At 44.9% G+C, this 17939-nt stretch overlaps 1 protein-coding gene across 3 annotated transcripts in view; it reads right to left on the bottom strand.

The window, feature by feature from the left end:
• The window catches only part of Cramp1 (cramped chromatin regulator 1), a 56411-nt gene that overhangs the window by 7774 nt on the left and 30698 nt on the right, over positions 1 to 17939 (bottom strand). For all 3 annotated transcript variants that reach the window (XM_048436170.3, XM_087910762.1, XM_048436171.3), the window contains 14 exons: positions 15950 to 16035; positions 15424 to 15547; positions 14313 to 14394; positions 12588 to 13763; positions 10042 to 10219; positions 8098 to 8279; positions 7937 to 8011; positions 5428 to 5509; positions 4083 to 4187; positions 3652 to 3830; positions 2891 to 2956; positions 2060 to 2291; positions 1062 to 1226; positions 311 to 462 (listed from right to left, as the gene is read on the bottom strand). In XM_048436170.3, coding sequence (XP_048292127.1) covers positions 311 to 462; positions 1062 to 1226; positions 2060 to 2291; positions 2891 to 2956; positions 3652 to 3830; positions 4083 to 4187; positions 5428 to 5509; positions 7937 to 8011; positions 8098 to 8279; positions 10042 to 10219; positions 12588 to 13763; positions 14313 to 14394; positions 15424 to 15547; positions 15950 to 16035 — 2884 coding nt within the window. The remainder of the gene's footprint in view (positions 1 to 310; positions 463 to 1061; positions 1227 to 2059; positions 2292 to 2890; positions 2957 to 3651; positions 3831 to 4082; positions 4188 to 5427; positions 5510 to 7936; positions 8012 to 8097; positions 8280 to 10041; positions 10220 to 12587; positions 13764 to 14312; positions 14395 to 15423; positions 15548 to 15949; positions 16036 to 17939) is intronic.

Raw genomic sequence — 17939 nt, 5'->3', positions numbered from 1 at the left:
GGGTAACTGAGACAGTCCAAGGTTACACAGCAAGAGAAGGACAGCTCTCTGACTGCCTTTGGTGACTTGGCTCTCCACCTTGATCCTAGGTTTCCCAGATTAAGAAGCCTACAAAGGACAGCTGCTACTTACAGTTTGCTGTGGGCTATCAGTTGTCCCAGTGCTGTCAGCTCTCAGAGACTATGTATGGTTGTCTATCTGATACACAGTTCCCATGAACATTCCTTAAGATCCAGAGGACCTAGGAGAGACCCCACAGCCTCCAGAATGGGGTGGGAAGTTAAGTTCAGGAATATGGCACTGCACTTACTTCTGCAACATCAGCAAGAGACCTGGACACAAAAGAGTCCCTTGAATTTCCATCCAACAAGCTAGGGCCAAGCAAAGATGTGCCACTGTTGGCCCCAACAGCAGTAGTTGGCAGCATCATCTTCTTGCTCTTCTCTGGGGATATGAAGCTGGCTGCAAAAAGAAAGCTGAGTCAGACATAGGTGTCCAGACAGCCCAGTCAGGCACCTTTAGGTCTCTACCTTCACACTTGTTTCCAGGGTTACAGATGGCATCATTATGCTATAATAGGCTTTTGTCATCTAATAATGTTAGTGTACATTCATATTAATCATTTTCTAAGGGTTCCAAGGTGCCGTACTCTCCTACATTGTATTCTCTGTGGCCAGACCCTTACTGATGGGCATTAAGTTTGATTCTAACTTCATGGATTGCAGATGATTTTGCTCATGTCTGAGACAGCAAAACCACTGGGTGTGGGGCTGGGTTCATGTATTCCCCACGAGGAACAGTACCCATAATCAAGGATGATCAAGTTTGGAACAAGAGAAGGCACTGGAAACCAGATGAGTGGCTTGAATATTCTGTGTACAGACTCTATAATTGTGCCAACATTCAGTGAACTACACTCTGAAAATCTGCATTTTCCTATATGTAATTTATACTTTTAAAAAGTTAACTCAGAAATAAACAGTTGGAAAATGAGCAAAAGTGCTCTCAGAGGTGTGGCCTGATTCCAATCTTGGAAAGAAGATTCCTCCAGAAACACTCACCAAACAAGCTGCTGAGCGAGGAATCTGTGGAGTCACTGGGGTACCACTGTGGGTCATGAGTGGGAGAGGCAATCCAGTTGGGCTGGGGGCTGCTGGATGGGGAGGGAAGACTCTTGGAACTGTCACTGCCATTTAGTTTTGCTGGAGAAAGAGGGACTCCTTCACCTGTCAACCAAAATTCAACGTCAGCAATGCCTCCCTGAACCCAGAGCAAGGTAGCAGGGGGCAGAGGCTATGTACCGCTGAACACAGGATACCCAGGATGCATTGGGTCCACACCAAAGGGACAACTGTCTACAAACAAGGATCACAGAGTCTTCAAGGCAACTTCATCTATAAGAAGGGCACAGTGCAAAACATAACAGGCAGGGTCAGGTCCTGTGCCCAGAGCTATGCACCAGCTCCATGGGAAATATGATGCTCCTGATTCCATCCTGTGGGGTACAGAGTTCCTAGTCTACAACTGAGAAAAGCAAGGACTTAGACAAGACAAGGACCTATCAAGTCCATGGGTTAAAAGGCCGAGAACTCATATCTGTCTGAACCCCGCAATATGAGTCATGTCAGCAGGCAATAAGCGGTGCCACTACCACCAGGAACACCATCACAGAATGAGTGGGATCAGGCCCTTAGCGATTATCTGTGCAGCTACTTCCTAAGCATCAGCTGCAAAACATGTGGGTTGCCTCCCAGAGATGCATAAATAGGAAACTGGCCCCCAGGCTTCAGAAAGTCTTCTAAACCATTCCATTCTTATCTCAAGGTCAGGAGCAACCCAACCAGACCACTTCCAGGTACTGCTCCTGAGAGAGCCAGGCAGAGGAACCTAGTAGTGGCAGATATTCAGTGCTTAAAAACTGACAGCTACACTGGAACTTTACCAGGAAGTTTGGCAAATACTTAGGCAGATAACACTTAGGTCCCCTTTGTAAGTCTGGATGCCCTATCTTAGTAAGAACTTGGTTCTGGAAAAGGTATAAAAGGTCACCTGTACTTACCGTACTGGCCAGAGCTGATGGCAATCTCAATGATGGAGTCACTGATCTGTGTGGCAGGTTCTCCCTGTGAGAGAACATCCTCAGGTGGGCCAGGTAGGGATATGTCCAGTAGTGCAGAAACATTGGGTGGGGAGAGCCGGGTGCTGGGGCTCTCCGATGAGGGTAAAGGTGTGGAAAGGCCATTCTGGAGATGAGTCTTGGGCAGCTCAGGTAAGGATAGAACAGATGATCTCTGCCAGGAAGGAGACAAATATTGTTCGGACACAAGATGCCCAGGAACACTTGTCACATTGAGCACAACCTTCATCTCTAGCTTGGTAGCTGCAACAAATGCAGGAATCTCCCATTCTTCCAAAGGAGGAGCATACTCAAGAAATATATTCTTTAGAAGAAAGTAAAGCCAGGTTAGTGTGAAATTTTTTCCATTGGTGGCATCTAGGTGAAACGTAATGCTCGGAAAGCCACCAGCTGTCTGGGCAGTGGTGGCATATGCCTTTAATACCAATACTCAGGAGGAGAGGCAAGTGGATCTCTGTGAGATCAAAGCCAGATTGGTCTACAGAGTAAGTTCCAGGACAGCCATAGCTACATAGCGAAACACCTAACCAAACCAAAACCTCCAACATAGAAAGTCACCAGCCAATTATGTCCTGCTTCCCAGCCAAGAAAACCCAGTCCTTTAGACACGGAGTTTAATGAAGGAAGCTGGAACCAGGAACAGCATGGTCCATTCATTCATGACGAGACAGGTAAGGCAGATGGAAGGACATCAGTGTTGCTGGGAATGGTTTGTGCACTCAGGGAGGATTGAAGCCCTCAAGTGTACTCTACCTGGAAACTGTCTGTCATTGGCTCCTGCTCTGGTCTTGGAACGCTGATAAATGGGTCACTAGTACCCTGGAACAACAAGAAGACCGATGAGTGGTTCACACCGAGTTGGTTTAACAGCCAAGTGCTTGTTTGGCTGAGGACCAAAGAAAAACTCTTCTCAGACACCTCAGTCCTCCTACAGACAGAGGTGCAGGAATGGACTGTGTTCCAGGCTGGAAATGATGGAGTGTCACAAGAGCATTGCCTCTGCACTTAACAATCTTTTATTGCTTTTTAAGAAGAAACTTAACAGCTCAGTAAGAGTCTGGTCACATAATCACAAGCCCTAGAGCTCCACGGGGTCTCCCCATGCATCTCCTTTCAAACTGGCCAAGAAATCAGAGTATTTGGAAACTCATGATTAAAAAAAAAAGTGGTCAAGAGTATATGAACTACTCTCCACCCAGATATAGCAAGCACTTAGTACCACCCGAATAGGGCCCATGGGCTGATGTCAGCCTTTGTGTTGAAATGCAGAACTATCCCATCATGAATGTTTTAGCAATGGATTCTTTAACATTACAGAGCAAACACGTCTTTTCACTCCTCCCACTCTGTGTTCCATGGTAGATGTTCAAACCTTGGCTTCTCTGGCTCAGGGTCCTCTCTAACACATCAGGCCTCCAAAGGTGCAACAGGGTCTGGTATGACAACAAGGCCAGCCCATGGCCTTGCTCCAGAAGCAATTGGTAACACCAAACAGCACTTGCAAATGCACTCACCGTTACGGAAGTAACAGGCTCTCTGTTCTGGTGTGGTCCAGTGTCACCCTGCCCCGAGATGGCAGTGGTTACTTGTTCTGAAGTCAGTGGAGAGATGCCAGATGAACCATCAGTATCTAAAACTGGCAAGGGACTTCCAGGGATGATGCCAGCACTTTGAGCTGCTAAGTCGATGGCACCTGGCAACAGGAGTGATATATCAAACCTCTGTTCCATAACACTCCACTCCATGATGTATGCCCAGAGAGCTTGGGACAGCTTCTCCCTCCACCTCTCTTCAGTGAAGACCCAAGGGATTTGTAATACGCTTAGCAAAGCAGTAAGACATTATGCCTTGGAGAAGAAGAGAATATTACAAAGATGTATGACAAAAAAGGCGACTAAGGAACCTCATATAGTGGCTGTCAACTATGTGTACATTTCAGACTTACTGGGCAGGTGACTAGTGGCCTGAGATGGGAGGACCTTGGGCACTATCGGTCGAGACAGAGCTGCTTTGGTCAGAGAAGACTGGATGGGCCGGAACCAGCCTCTCCCTGTAAGGGGAAAATAAATGTAGTCACATCAGCCCATTTGTTCATGTTCTACAGTGTACAACTGGAGTTATGGAGGGCTTCTTTCACAGACACAGCTAGGATCATAGCAAGGCACTCAAGACTCCAAACACTTGCTAACTTGGGGAATGAGAAGTATTATCACACAGGCTTTCAAGAAGGAGGTCTAGGTTCAGTTCCCAACACTAACATGATGGTGCCCAATCACCCATTAACTTCAGTTTCAGGGGCTCCAGCACCCTGTTCTGGCCTCCGTGGGCACTAGATAAGCACATGTTGCCCATACATACATACAGAAAAAACATCCATACCCATAAAATTAAAAAATAAAAGAAGACAACTCATGAAGGGACTAGAGAGGCTCAGTAGTTAAGAGCATTTGCTGCTTTTGCCGAGGACCCAGGTTTGTTTCCTAGCACCCACCCAATGACTTGACCTCTGCTAACTGCAGGAGACCTGGCCTTCATGGGCTTCTGACACCCTTACAGGCACTTACATATACACATAAAAATAAGTAAATCTAAAAAAAAAAATTCATGGAGACATGGTTCAGAAATACATCAATTGCTCAGCTGTCTACAACTCTGGATTTGATCCCCAGAATCATAAGCAAAAAAAAAAGATTAGTCAAGATAAATCAACAAGCATGTATATTAACTGCAGAACCCACACTTTCTAAGGTTTACATTAAAGTACCAAGGCACCCACTGAGTTTAAAGATTATATAAATAAAAAATGTCACCATACACCCACAACAACACATTTATTTTATAAGTGTTTGTCATGACTCTACAGGCAGAAAGTGAATACACTTCACTGAACTCAGAAGTGCCGCCAACAAAGATAACAGAGTACACCTCTAAAGAAAGTACACTCGCCAGGCAGTGATGGTACACAGCTTTAACCCCAGCACTTGGGAGGCAGAGGCAAGTGAATGTGAGTTTGAGGCTAGCCTGGTCTACTGACTGAGTTCCAAGACAGTTAGGGCTACAAAAAGAAACCCAGTCTTGGGAAGAAAAAAAAAGGTACACTCCACTCCAGCCACTGGCAGTGTTCTTGGTCACAATGGCAGTCATGCCCAACACAGGGTACACTAAGTATATGCTGGTAGAATCAGCATAGGTGTGCAAGAAATGTTACACAAGTAGCCACGCAAACCCACACCTATAGTCCACAGTGAGGCATATTCAGGGAAAGCTATCCCAGGAATGCCTGGCCTTACCAGCTATAGGAGAATTAGACAGGATGGAGAAGGAGCACACATTGTGGGACTGGTTTTCAGAAGGTCTAGGGAGCAGCGTCCTCTGTGAGAAAAAAAAAATGCACATAGTAAAGGTGGTAGGAAGACACCAGTGTTAAAAAAGATCACTCTACAAAGACCTTTCTCGAGGAAAACTGAAGATCATCAGAAGGATGATTCTAGGATTCAAACCTAGAATGTTCTTAACTTGGCTGGAAGGCAGATATGGGTATCTGCTAATAACCATGGGGTAGGTAGGCTGATAGGGCTCAATGCTGAGCGTTTTGGTGGGCAGGATGGGGAAAGTTAGGGGACAGCTTGTATCAAGAGGCACTGAAGGTCAAGAGTTGGTCATTTCCAGGTCTCAGGTCTCGTTCCTGCAGGTGAACAAAAGGTCCTGATGTACTTATAAGAACCTGTTCAGCTGAGAAGAACCTGCGCTGACCACTGATGCTGCTAACAGTGTAACATTTACAAGATCTGTCAGTCACATTGGATCACGATACAACTGAGCCTGGCATAGAGGTGATATTCTCTGTTCATATATAAACTTCTCGGGTTGCCTTAAGACCCTGTCTCATGCATGATCTCCCCAGGACGTTGGCAAACAGCAAGAGCCCAGAAACAGCTGGGGATAATAGTGTGATTTACTTACAACTCTGCACACTCTCGAGGCTCACCATACCTCATTCCAGAGGCTGAGAGCAGTACTCAGTAAGTTTTTCCATAAAGGACCAGTCAGAATGCTTTGGGGCTATTCTTGCCCTCGATCTTGTGGTAAGAAAGCAGTCACAGAGAGCTGTGGATGTAACTGACTATGGCTCTATATCAACAAAGCTTTAATGATTTACAAAAATATTAAGTGGAAAAGACCACATACTGTACAATCCCACCTCAGGAAATACTCAGGATAGGGAAGTCCATAGAGATAGGTGGGCTGGCAGTTGGGAATAAGATTTCTGAGTGATGACAATATTCTATGAAATGATCAAGAGTTGGTAACACTCCATACCTATACTAAACCCTGTCTAAATGTGTACTTTAAATGAGTTTTATGATATATATGTGTGTGTATGTGTGTGTAAATAATAAAAACAGGACGGGGTTGGAGAGATGGCTCAGGGAGTAAGCACTTGCCATGCATGTATGACACAGGAACTCAGATCCCCAGCACCCACTTATCAGGAGGGAATGCTGACCCCAGATTGCAGGAAGCAGAGGCAAGAGATCTCCTAAGCAAGCTGGCTAGCTAGACTAGCAAAGTTTATGAGCCCTGAGTTCAAGTGAGAAGCCTTGACACTCAAGATATAAGGTTGCAAGCCATTAAGGAAGAAATTTGCTATCAACCTCTGGCCTTCACATGCACAGACCTGTACATTACACTGTGCCACCACACATTCATTCAGAAAAAAAAAAAAAGAAAAGAAAAAAACAGACTGGGTGTATCATGGGGTTTAGCTTAATATTCAGATGCTGAATTTAGCAGCCACAGAACGCCTACCAACTCATGAAGTATTTTCCTAATTCTGGGACAAAGATTAAAGAACTGAGGTTAAATTGAGGACTAAGGGAGCATGAGCAAAAATTAAAGAGTTTAGAATGTATACGTACCGTCCATGCAATGCTCCTTTGTTTTATAACATGGTCATCCCTGTAGCCACTATGCTCAGCATACTTCTTATTTATAAATAAACTAATCTCAAGAAAGAAAAATATTTTCTTTAAAATTTTAAAATTATGTTCACTTATTTAGTGTGTAGACATATCATGACCTGAGTGTACAGACCAGAAGACAACTTTTACAAGTTGGATTTTTTTTCTTCTAAAATGTGGGTTCTAAGGATGAAACTAGGATTGTAAGACTTAGTGGCAAATACCTTTACCCACTAAGCCACCTCACCAGATCCAGAGAAAAAGATTGCTAAGAAACTAACAAAAAGAAACTGGTCTATTCACATCTTCCAAAAACTACATTCATACACAAATTCCTATGGCTACATTATTACAGCCTTACTTCCCTTATCTTTCATCTGTAAGTGCTGCCGTCTTCTTTCTTGGGTGTCTTGTAATCCTGTGTCATGGCTGGTGAACGGCACCTGTAGGTTGTCCTACCACTTATTACAGTTCTACAAATGCCTGCTTCTGCCAGCCCAACTCCTGCCTCCTGACTGTTTTAAGCCCAATCTCTAACAGCTCCTGGAGAAACTCCAGTTTGAATACTCTTGTGACCTGGAACCCAAGCCTGGTACGTAAATAATTTTCAATGCTAATCCAAACCTATCTTTATTTATATGAGTATCAGTAAATTATTTGTTCATGGCTTTATTTTTTCTATTAATAAAAAAGACAAAGGTAAGAATTTTCTCTATTTCACTCTGAAAACCAAAGATGTAAGAAAACAGCATCTCCTGGACAGTTCATCAGCAGCTGGAGTATGGACCTGATAGACACAATGCAGATGCATACGTAGACTCAATCAATGCTCCCTCACCTGGACCACCAGTGGCTTTCGTAAGTGCCGTTTGCGTAGTTTCTTGGGCTTTGGTGAGAAGAAGTCTGACTGTATCTATGGAAGAAAGAACATGAGTCCTAAAACAGGCACTCTAACCACGAAGCAGACCACAGCCGCTCCACTTGCGCTCCAGTACTCACGCTGATGGAGTCCAGGTGCTGCCTAAAAGTCAGTTCCGCCTCCTTACTGGGAGAGAAGAGCTTTCCATGTCGACTATTGGGAGGCAAAGTTGTTGGTACAGCAAAGAGGCCACCATCTGAGTCACCGCTTCCTGCGCTGGAGGAACCAGCTACCAAGAGAGGTCTTGGGGGATTCCTTAAGCCTGGAACAAAAGGGAGAACAAGGTCTGACACTTACATCCATCCCCTCCAGGGCAAAGGCAGTCCACTAGGAAGTAAACCAGGAAAGAAAGCAGACAATTCTCAGCTGCCTATACTTTATCTAGTAAAGTCCTGCCTTGATTCCTTTGATTCCTGACCCTACTTTACAGGGACCGTAGGCCTCTTGAATAAAAGCACATAACCTCTGTTCTATAATCGAGAGAGAAAGGGCAGGACAACTAACCAAGATTTGAGAGCTAACAGGACCTTGGGACATTCCTAGCTGACCAAAAGAATGCAAACTCTCTGAAGAGATTAGTTAGCAACACACTCAGTGTCCATCTTGTCTTTATAGCAACTCAACTTCGTGTGGCTGCAGCGAGCAGTCATACTCTGAAAGAGAGTGTAGCTATGTGTCTAGGTAGCTATTTGTGTAACACAGGTAATTAGAACAAGTAGGCTATAGCTACACACTAGTGACACCTGGTTTTAAAATCATTTATTTTGCAGAAAACAGCCCCAATGATAACGGGACAGAAAATATTTATTGTATAATAACCCTGTTGAAATTCCATTGCAGAAGTATTGCTACAAAGCACCTTCATGGTTCATGGCTTGGTATGGGCCACATATAGTTCACAGGCCAAGTTTGCCAGACATAGTACACATTTCTGGAAGTACAGGATCCTGGGCCTTATAATCCTCAATCAGACAGAGAATGTTAGAGGACATTTAAAATTTCACTGGAAGGCAGAAGAAGCAGTCATGAGCTGCTACCTGGCCTACTTCAAGGAACAGGCATTCATCTCAGGGATTAGTGGCTTGGGCTTTGCTGATGCAGCCCCTAAAAGAATAAGAAAGAGGAAACAAAAACAAAAAACAAGCAACTGCAAGATGTGACCCCCAAATTCACAGCTTTGAGGTCCACACAGGTCACTGGAAGGACTATCAGGCAAACAGTCTTTAGTGGAAAGGCTGCTCACAAAAAAGTCAAGAGATATTGTAAAGTCATCAATGTTCTTGAACAAAAACAGTATTATTAAAGAACTGTTAACCTGACAGGATACTATATTTGTCTGGCCAAAAGAATTATTGTTATCTCTAGTATACCAATGTAGGGGCTTCCTTATAACAGAGGTAAAATAGTTTCAGTAGGTTAAAGCAAACAAAGTTGATGCCCTGGGAAATAAATGGGTCAGCCATGCTTATCTTGGGGTTCTATGTACCCAGTAAGAGAATTAATTTTTTTTCCCCTAGGGTCTGGGGTGGTATCTCAGCAGCAAACATGTATGTTGCCCTGAGTTCCATCCTTAGTACCACAAAATAAACCAAAATTATTTCTCAGAAAATTTAAGGGTATACTAAAAAGCAGGTTATTTCATTTTTCTTTCTGATACTGCATTAAACGGCCACCATGTCCATTAATAGAAGACTGCTTTATTTGAATGTTTTGGAGGTAAAGAAAATTAAGTCACTACAGAATTAAGAACCAGTCCACCTTAATAGCTTTAAGCCACTCAATAGATTATGAAGGTTTCACATGCAAAATACAAGGTTACACTTTCAATGTAACCAGACCAATAAAGACTATCCTACACTCATCACATGAACTAGGTCCTTTATGAAATTTCCCTGTGTTCATCATCCCTAATGGAAGTGATCCTCTGCCTCTGCTATGCCCACTAGACCATGGTTGGTAGACAGCAGGATCATATGTCCAGTTCAGATACAGTACCAATGACATCAGGATTCCCTGAGGCATACCTGGGGAACAAGGTGCAGAACCAGATGGGAAAGTCTTGCTGCTTCGGAGGGCAGATGGGTTTCGAGAGCAGCGGGGACTCCGAGAGCTGATGGTCACTACCTTTCCTGGGGGGGATGTGGACTGTTCCTCCTGGGTGGGCCTGACTGAGGCTGTTGATGCTGTGTTTGCTTCAAAAGCCTGGAAAGACACCAGGTTTGAGGTTCAAAGACTCAGCTCAAGAAAAATGGTTCTATCATAAATATCCTAAGGACATTCATTTCTATGGTGGCAAAAACCAAACCAAACCAAACCAAACCAAAACAAAACAAACCAAAACAAAACAAAACCCAACCTACTTTGGAATAGAATGCCCCAAAGTCACAATTTGCAAATTTAGCGAATTATTTCATTATTTTTCTAAAAATTTACTTTTATTGTACACATGTGCATGCAGCCACGGGTAGTATTCCTTACTGAAATGGTGTCTCGTCCTGTAGCCTAACTTGGTTGGCATTTACCAACTAAATTGCCCAGGCTGACCTCAAATTTCTGGTTTAGAAGACCTGACTTAGTCTTCCAAGTGTTAGGACCACAAGCATTAACTACACCTGACTAATTCTAACTCTCCAGTGATTCAAATCACTAAGCAAGGTGTGGACATATTTTAATCCCAGTACTCTGAGGCAGAGGCGGGCAGATCTGTGGGAATTTGAGGCCAACATGATCTACAGAATGAGTTCCAAGCCAGACACCCTGGGCTGTATGGTGAAAAAACAAAACAAAACACATGACAAACTTCAGGAATTCGAAGGAAAAGGAGGGGGAAAGTTACAAATCCCCAAGGAGTGAGATGAATAGTTAAAGCAACTCACTGCTTTCCTCAGGAGATCCTAGCCTATCTCCACTGCCAAATAGTGGTGGACAGAACAGACAAGCAGCTCTACAGCACAGAGGGGACGGGACCAGCAGAACAGTTACGGCATAGGGAAGACGTACTGGTAAGTGACAAAGCCATGGCGAAAAGACTGCCTAAGACAACCATGTTAACTCCTACTACTGTGAGACCAAAGGAGGAAACAGATTCACTCCTGAATACTGGTCACAGATGAAAAGCTTTTTGCCAAGCTCCCAACCTCGTGAGTATCCAGGACCCTTTAAGGGATGGCTTCAGGGGCCAGGGAGATGGCTCAGCAGGTAAAGGCACTTGACTCACAAACCTGATGATCTGAATCTGATTCCCTAAAACCATGTAAATAGCTGGATGTGAAGGCACACGTGTGTAATCCCCTATGAGACAGAATAGACCAGAAAGAAGCTCACAGGATTACCAGCCTGGAGAAGTGAAGTGCAGTGACAGAAAAAACAAGGGACTCTGTCTCAAAACAGGGAGGAACTGATTCCTGAAAAGCTGTCCTCTGACCTCCACATGTGTGCCATGCATTTGAACACTCACATTTTCACATACAAACTGATAGCAGAAAAATAGAAGTCCTAGGGCTTCACAAAGGCATTCTACCTCTTGTTGCTGTTCTTCTTCAGAGAGACCTGATTAGATGCCCAAATTCTGAACTCCTCCCAGAAGCAGCCACACCGTCTCATTACGGTTATTTCACAACAGTCCCTCTACAGCTCTGCCCAGGTCTTTACCATAGCCTCATCTGCTCTGCCCACGCCCATCGCCAACCTTTCCCTGCTCCCTGTCTCTTTCTTCTGACCTCTACATTCTGGGAATAGTAGTATTCCCACCTCAGATTGAGCATTTCAGGTGACTCTGGTCAGTTTCGAGTCTCAGGACTCTTGGGGGTACTTGCTTGCCACAGATCTGCCAGGCAGAAAAAGGGGAACAAAGGACAGATGACCTGTCTCTGACCTACAGTCTTGAGTTTCAACAGAGCCCATCAAGTCACTATGGGGGGTTGGCTACCATTCACCTCTCCTCCCTCAACCTCTAGCAATATCTGTCCTTTCTTTTTTCCTTCATTCTTACCATCTGTTGTTTTGTTTTGTTTTTAAGTCCAGCCTGGCCTGAATCTAAGTATTCCTTTCTGAGTTTCTACAATGGTGGGATGGACAGACAGATGATGTGCTCAGGCATGTGCCTGAGCCCTGTAACCTTATCTCTAACAAGGCCTCAGTGGTGTTGAGGCTGTCAGCCAGGAGCCTACTTGGGGGTCTCAGCAGTGCTTCTGACTCGTCACTTTCCATAATATTGTCCCAAACTGCCTCACTTACCTTCCAGTTGAAATCGAGGCTAGAACCTCTCACTTTTCCACTGACTCAAAGGTTTGCTCTGGCCTACTCTCCTTGAGAACTAGACCATACCACACATCTCCACAGAGGCCATCTGTCTAGTCACAACTTAATTCCAATAACCTTGCTGCTCGGTCTATTTAGAGGTTATGTCCATAGTGCTGAATTGTAGACCTTCAATAGCCCTGGCATGGGGTATAGGACCTACAGTCCTGGTGACTACGTTACCTTTGGAATCCTGAAGAGTCATGCTTGACACACCAACACAGGCTCACCTTAAACTACTCAATGTCCTGGGCTAATCTAAACCACTCACCATCTTGGGGTGGACCTCAGTGGAGATGAGCCTCAAGAGGCAGTTCAGGAGGCGCTGCTGGTGGAGGGCTGAAGGCGGAGAACGGGGTAGGGCAGTCTGACCCTGTGCTGTGGGCACCTGGCTCTCAGGGCCCAGCACAGCCAGCCAGTCATACTCTAGCTGCATCTTGCTTGGCTTGCCCATCATGAGGTAGACTTCAGCCAGCGTGAGGCTCTCAGAGGTCTGCAAGTTCCAGCCCTCTTCACGCAGCTGTTGGGCCAGTTGGCTGGCAGGGACTTCCTTTGAAGGCCTGGCAGCAGGCTGTCCCTGAGACAACAGAGGTTCTGAGGGGCTCCCTTTCTCCTGGGACTCTTCAGGAGATACATCTGCCAGCTCTTTAGTACAAATATCTGGCAGAAGCCTGGGGTCAAGTTGAGGATCGGTGCCAGTTTGAGGGTCCGGGCCAGGGGTACTGTTGTCTGCAACCTCTCTGCTGCTGGGCATGAGCGCTTCTGGGGAAGCAACCATACCAAGAAGAGGGTGCTCTCTCCCAGACTGTGTGTCTGCACAGTGGCACTGCTCCGGGATGATGAGATCCTGGCAAGACTTCAGGTATCGGGGAAAGGGGTCAAGGAGTGAGAGTTCATCTTCCAAGTCTGGGGGCTGGCCACACGAACATGGCAGGGCCCTAGATTCTTGAATGGGGCTCTCCCCACCCACAGCAAGGGCTGCTAGTGAGGTCTTCTCAAGCTGTGGGCCAGAGTCCTGGTGCCCATGAGGAGGCCTGTCAGGGGCATCTGAGCTGTTCATACTTGGAGCTGTCCCCTCTCCAGGAGCACTCTCAGGGGAACTCTCCCCTGAACTCTGTGAAGCATCTGCATTAGGAAGGAGCCGCCCCCCACCCTTGGCTTCAGCACTGCCCCTCTGGCACTTCACCTGGCCCCGGGCTATTCCCTGACCACTCTGGATGCCCAGGATCTGGGCTGGAGGCAGCGAGTGCGTGTCCTTGGTACCCTGCTTGCACCGGCCACCCTCTTGCCAGTGTACAGTGCAGAAGGCCTTGGAGTGTACCACACGGGCCACACCCGGCAGTGGTGTCAGCGTACAGTTCTCGCCTGGGAACAAGTGCAGTGCCACCTTCTCCTGGGTCTGTGCTGTGCTCGAGCCCTGCAGCTGCCTCTCCTCAAGTGTCTTCCGCTGGGCACACTGTCAAGGAGCAACTCCAAACAACTACACTGTGATCAAGGCACTCTTCAGTGGAGAGCTATGGACTTCAGACTACGTCTTCTTTCCCAGCAGCCCCACTTACCCCTTGATATTCCTGAGGCTCACCTAGGAACTTTTCTCAGGCTACCACCAAACTGAGCTGGTCCAGGTATTCAGTGTATTCAGGAAACTCACACCTGATGACAGAAACTATTCCTGAAAACAGATAGGGTTAATAACCTACCAAGGACACAAAGGAGGCTGTGATGTGTGTACATCATCCCATCCAATCTACTGATGGAGTTACTTTGACAACGTCTCACAGAACAGAAAGTTGGCCACTCAAAACACAGAGAGGTGGCTGGGACTGAATACAGTCAAGGCAAGTTGGTCAAGGCAAGTTAGTTTACACCTAACCCAAGAATGTTGAACTCCCATGGGGACCTGTAGCAATGACAGGAATTAGGGAACACAAGACCTCATTCCCAAGCAGGAATAGCTGGCAGGTTTGGAGGGTCTGCTTCAATTGGAAAAAGATACAATTCGTACTTCATGGAGTGCCCACTTCTGCTTCAAGAATTCAATGAGGCTAGAGACTTTTCGATGTAGCTCCACAATCATCCTACGAAAGGAAAAACAAGGTTAGAGTAGGAAAGTCAGTTTTGGAAGAGCTCTAATGACTGCCTGTACCAAAATCACATGATAGGTAAGTAGGTACTGGAAAGGTAAGATCCACAAGGTCTTCAACTCCTATTTCTAAATATAAACTCTGTTAGTTGAAATCACTATAGATTCACATAAAGCTGTAAAAAACACAGAACCTTTCCAATTTGAATCCTTCCCAATTTGAGTGCTTGGCTAGTGTGTGAGCAATGAAACCATCAGTGCTCGTTGCCTTCAAGAGTGGAGGTATGTAGTTACCCCTAATTTGCCCTAAGAAAATAAAACACACACATAGACGAGATGAAGCACTGATATGTGCTATAAAGCAGATGAGGCTCAGAACAGTAAGCCACTGAGAGATGCCAGATAGAGCAGATTCCTCTGTGGTTACAATAACATTAAATGTCTAGAAGAAGCAAATCCCCAAGAATAAAAAGCAGTTGGAAGAGAGACGAGCGCTGGAGAAAGCAATGGCTAACAGGTACACGGGACGAAGAAAACATTCTGGAAGTCAACTGAGATAAAGGTTGTACAACACGGTCAACGTACCAAGTGCCACTTAACTATAAACATTCAAGTGGCAAAGAGCTAATTCAATGTGGTATGAATTTTACTTTAACTAAACAAACTGTAAACAGGAAATGGACCAAAGGTATGACAGTGCTTTGTTCGTAAATTAGCCACAAATCTTCAGGGTATCAAAGATAAGGAAATACAAGGTTTTACAGGTAAGATGAAGATTCTGAAGGCACTCACAATCATATTTTCTTACTTGGACAAAGAACTTTGCCTGGTAGAATTACAATTCAGGATCTCAAAACTACCCTCCAACTCAGAGCATTCGCATGACATTGTCACCTCCACACCTTGTCCTCTTATGATGTCAGGGCACTGTGCAAAAGCTATTTCTCTAGGATACCGAGTGAAACTGAAACACCAAACCCTCGCGCCCTGCCTGTCATGGGCCCTTCCTCATGCTAAATGTCACCTGAGACGTGGGTTCTGGGCCAGGCTCTGTACTCGTGCCCAGGCGTGGTTGTTCCGTGGTTGTAGTTCTACAGGGACTTTCAGGGGTAAGCGCACTGGCTTCTGGTCCTCTTCATCACTTAGACCTGAAGAAAGGAGACCATGAAAGTCCAATGCAGACAAACCTCAAGGTAGAAAACAAAACACTTTGCCAGAAAACCACAGAGAAATGAAAACTTGAACAAAGGAGACTGTCTTATGCCTGGAAACAAGGAGAACAGAGGAACCCTAGCAAGGGTCAAATGCAACATGGTGAACTGTGTAGTTACAAAGGCAGAACTATGGAGAAGTCACCAAGTGGCTTTCTGAGAATATTAACCGAATGTCAGAAAGTTGCCATGACTTCTTAGTAGACACATGGAACTCACTTTAAGAACAGTCTATTCACAGGCGAAGGTTAAACAGAGTGAGTCAAAAAGTACAATAGTTTGCCCATCAAAACATCCCTGGAAACTTCAACACATGCCATCCCTTCCCCTGCCACCTACCGTCGGGATCGCAGAGTTTCTTTAGGGCCCGACACATGGGTGCCTTGATCCGGAGATTTCTCCCTTTATAACGAACTGTGGTGGCGCTGGGAATAGAATTTGAAGCAATACTGAGGACTTTGTGAATGTAAAAGACGAGGGATTATCTGGTCTGAAGTGTGGTAAGCAGGAAGACCTGGTAAGCATCCATTCCTATGCTGTCAATCACATCAAGATAGTAGGCAGAGGTAGGATTTCTAAATATCTGCCACTTTCCTGAACAAGGGACACGTGCTATTTATAGGAAGTGAACTGTGCTCAAAGCATGATTACTGAACGTCACCTACACTAGGCTCACTGTTGAGGAGCTTCTCTGCTCACCCCATCTCCAAGCATTCCTCCTTCTTAGAGCCTTGTAACAGAAACTCTAGAGCCACCTCTATATGTCTTCCACATGACCTGCCCACCCACCTTTCCATGACTTCTTCTGAACTACTCATGACCACTTTGCCACAGCAGTGTAATCCCATTCCCCTGTAATCCATACAGTAGAGTGTCACAGCCCCAAACTCAAGTCCTTAGGCCAGCCAAGATCTGTCTGTTGGAGCTGCAGTAGGTTAGCAATTATATGTATTATTGAAATACTGTTTCACTACTGATACAAAGGTGAAAGATCCTTAAAAAACAAAACAAGAGAAAAACAAACAAAGCCCACAGGTGGAAAGCGTTCAAAGCACTAAGTATAGGTAGCTGGTTTTCAGACAGGGATTGAACAGGTGTGAACATGACCAAAGGCCAAGACTGATCAGTCTGGCTCCTGAGTTTCCACTGCTTTGAATTTAAAAAGAACAAATGATGCACTTTGGATCCAGATTAAAGCAGATCCAGGTTGAAGAAAAGGCTCTGGTCAACCACCTAAAGGTAAAGAAAGGAGTGCATGTTTGGGTTTTATAACATGTTCAAACTATCATTTTATGTCTTTTTGCTTTAACCTACTTTTGTTGTTGTTAGACAGGGTCTCACTGTGTAGCTCTGGCTGTCCTTGAACTCAAAGAGATCTGCTTGCCTCTGCTTCCTGTTGGGATTAAATACATGTGTAGGAACCCCCCCCCTACTTTTTTTACTGACCTATTCTCAGCTATGAGCATGTTAGTTATGAGAGCAGCTTCAATTCTCACCATTTAGTTTCTAAGATGTATGTAGGAAAATGACAGGGTAATATACACGAGATGATTCTAAATATGTGGAAGAGATGATATACTAGTACAGATTCATATTTGTATCTAAGTGTTTATTCATGTAAATTTCTGAAGGAAAGTTTTAATTGAGGGGAAGGAGATGGGCTAGCTGGTGATTTTTATTTTATTTTATTTTATTTTATTTTATTTTATTTTATTTAGACAGGGTTTCTCTGTGTAGCCCTTGCTGTTCTGGAACTCACTCGGTAGACCAGGCTGGCCTCAAACTGACAGAGATTCACCTGCCTCTGCCTCCCAAGTGCTGTGATTAAAGGTGTGTGCCACCATTGCCTGGCTGATTTTACATGTTCATACTATCTTAAAAAGATGTATTCTAGCTGGGCAGTGGTGGCACACGCTTTTAATGCCAGCACTCAGGAGGCAGAGGCAGGTGAATCTGTGAGTTCAAGGCCAGCCTGGTCTTCAAAGTGAATTCCAGGACAGCCAGAACTGTTACACAAAGAAATCTTGTCTCGAAAAACAAACAAAAATGTATTCATTCAGAATGTACTCATACTATATTTGTATAATTTAAAAAATGTTGTTCTAAAATAATGCTGCTTAAATCTGGAGATAAGAATCAAAACTATAATGTTAAGCAGAACAAGCACAGGAAAGGTTCTGTTGATACAATACTTGATTAAAAGAGCAACTCAAGGGGGCCAGAGATGGCTCAGCAATTAAGAGCACTGGCTGCTCTTCCAGAGGACCTGGGTTCAATTCCTAGCACCCACATGGGAGCTCACAACACGAACTGTAACTCTAGTTCTTGG

Source organism: Myodes glareolus, chromosome 9 (genome assembly GCF_982192425.1).
Source record: "Myodes glareolus chromosome 9, mMyoGla1.1, whole genome shotgun sequence".
Taxonomy (NCBI): Eukaryota; Metazoa; Chordata; class Mammalia; order Rodentia; family Cricetidae; genus Myodes; species Myodes glareolus.
This window is presented reverse-complemented; position numbering and strand designations above follow the sequence as displayed.